General features: G+C 49.1%; 1 protein-coding gene across 1 annotated transcript in view; it reads right to left on the bottom strand.

The window, feature by feature from the left end:
* The window catches only part of nbeal1 (neurobeachin-like 1), a 64,462-nt gene that overhangs the window by 14,657 nt on the left and 47,305 nt on the right, over positions 1-2,500 (bottom strand). Inside the window, 3 exon segments of the mRNA XM_042081718.1 lie at positions 3-136; positions 1,174-1,325; positions 1,753-1,876. Of these exon segments, the coding sequence (XP_041937652.1) occupies positions 3-136; positions 1,174-1,325; positions 1,753-1,876 (410 nt within the window).

The raw sequence follows: 2,500 nt of genomic DNA, 5'->3' as shown, positions 1-2,500 counted from the left end.
ACCTCCTTCTTGAAGTTGAGGAAGTAGTTGGTCTGGTCGATGAGGAAGATCTCCAGAGCGGAGCGACGCAGGTTGTAGCGACGCAGGTGCACCTCTCGGATCTGAGACAGCGGCCACTTGAAGTCCTGACCCACACCTGAGGCCACCACAACACACCGCACCACACACAGGAAACAGGAAGCAGGAAGCAAACATAATATCACTCACATGTATAGGAACTAAGTATAAGTATGAGTATATATACTCTTTTGATCCCTATATAAAGTATAAGTATATATACTCTTTTGATCCCTATATAAGTATAAGTATGAGTAGATATACTCTTTTGATCCCTATATAAGTATGAGTATATATACTCTATTGATCCCTATATAAGTATGAGTATGAGTATATATACTCTTTTGATCCCTATATAAGTATGAGTATAAGTATATATACTCTTTTGATCCCGTGAGGGAAATTTGGTCTCTGCATTTATCCCAATACGTGAATTAGTGAAACACACTCAGCACACAGTGAACACACAGTGAGGTGAAGCACACACTAATCCCGGCGCAGTGAGCTGCCTGCTACAGCAGCGCTCGGGGAGCAGTGAGGGGTTAGGTGACTTGCTCAAGGGCACTTCAGCCGTGCCTACTGGTCGGGGTTCGAACTGGCAACCCTCCAGTTACAAGTCCGAAGCGCTAACCAGTAGGCCACGGCTGTCCTAACTTACTGCATACAACTTTCTACCTTTCAGTAAACATCAGTGTGTGAGCAGTGTGCAGCATGCCGCTTGGGAAACAGCCCTCTGGGGCTGGCAGTGGCCTGAGCTCTTTCTCAATCTCCTAATCTCAATCTAATCCCAGTCCTGCAGATCTTCTCTCAGGGGGCTGATCTAGTTGGATTTGGTGTCTGGATCCCTATCATAGTTAATAAAGGCATAAAATCTCTCTCTCTCACTATGTATTATGAGTATGTTGTCTGTGTGTGTGTGTGTGTGTGTGTGTGTGTGTGTGTGTGTGTGTGTGCTGTCTGAGACAGGCCCGTAGTAAGGTGTATAACAGGCTGTGTGTGTGTGTGTGTGTGTGTGTGTAAGAGAGAGAGATGTGTATAATTTATGTATGTGTTATGTGTGTGTATGTGTGTGAAAGAGAGAGATGTGTTTTACTCATGTGTGTGTGTGTTCAGTACCCTCCTCCTTCTCTGTGCTGCTGTCGTAGAAATAGATGTGTTGTGTGGTCAGTTCCAGGCGTCCAGGGAACACGTCCACTACAGTCACCAGCTCGCAGTCCTCCCACAGCACCAACTTCTCCTTCTGGCTCGCCTCCTCCGCCTCCTCCGCTCTGAGAGAGAGGGATAGAGAGAGAGAGAGAGAGGGGGGGGGGGAGAGGGAGAAAAAGAGGGAGAGAGAGAGTGAGGGGGGAGAAAAAGGGGACAGAGGAGGGGAGGGGGAGAGAGAGATAGAGAGGAAGGGGAGAAAAAGAGGGAGAGAGAGAAAGAGAAGAGATAGGGAGAGGGGGATAGAGAGATAGCGATAGAGAGAGGGAGAGAGGGATGAAGAGAGAGGGGGGGTGGTGGAGAAAAGAGTAGAGAGAGAAAGAAGGGGAGGGAGAGAGAGAGGGAATGAGAGAAAGAGAGAGAGAGAGAGAGAGAAAAGGGAGAGATGAAGAACATCTTGAGCCCAACTGCGGTATAAACAATCAGTAACAGCCCTGCAAATCCAAAGCCCTGATTGGCCACTACGGGTGTCTGTCACGCTGGGGGACGTACTGATTGGCTGTGGTGGGGTCCTCCTCGGGCAGCTCCAGGATGTCGTCCTCCAGGTCGCTGACCTTCACCTGCTTGGCCGCCTCCAGCAGCAGCGACTCCGCACTCACCTTCTGGTGCTGCACACCTGGGGGGGTCAAAGGTCAGAGGTCAAGGGTCACTATCTGCCCCGAGACACAGGGGGAGACAGAGTCGAACACGGACAAGGGGACACAATGTAGAGGGACTTTTAATATGACACAAATAAAGTTTGGTAGTTAATAGGCACATGATCACATACAGTATGGGACTATATTATATTATAATATACATTGTAGCTTTACAATACGTTCTGCCTCGTTTGTGACCTCAGATGTGTCCAGCTGCTCTTTTCTGTATCTGTGGGTTTACTCATCACGAGAGCTCAGCCAATCAGGAGGCCTGAGCCCTGGAGCTCAGCCAATCAGGAGGCCTGAGCCCTGGAGCGCCGCCAATCAGGAGGCCTGAGCCCTGGAGCTCTGGGCGTGTCTCTAGCAGGAACACACCACACCCACATCCTCTTTCTCAAACACACACACACACACACCATCCCCAAACACAAACACAACCAAATGCATGCACACACACACATCCCCAAACACAAACACAAAACAAAATGCATGCACACACACACACCATCCCCAAACACAAACACAACCAAATGCATGCACACACACACACACACATCCCACTCACTACAGAGGCCTGGAGCGTCCAGCCAGTGTGATTATTA

Source organism: Alosa sapidissima, chromosome 23 (genome assembly GCF_018492685.1).
Source record: "Alosa sapidissima isolate fAloSap1 chromosome 23, fAloSap1.pri, whole genome shotgun sequence".
Classification (NCBI taxonomy): domain Eukaryota; kingdom Metazoa; phylum Chordata; class Actinopteri; order Clupeiformes; family Clupeidae; genus Alosa; species Alosa sapidissima.
This window is presented reverse-complemented; position numbering and strand designations above follow the sequence as displayed.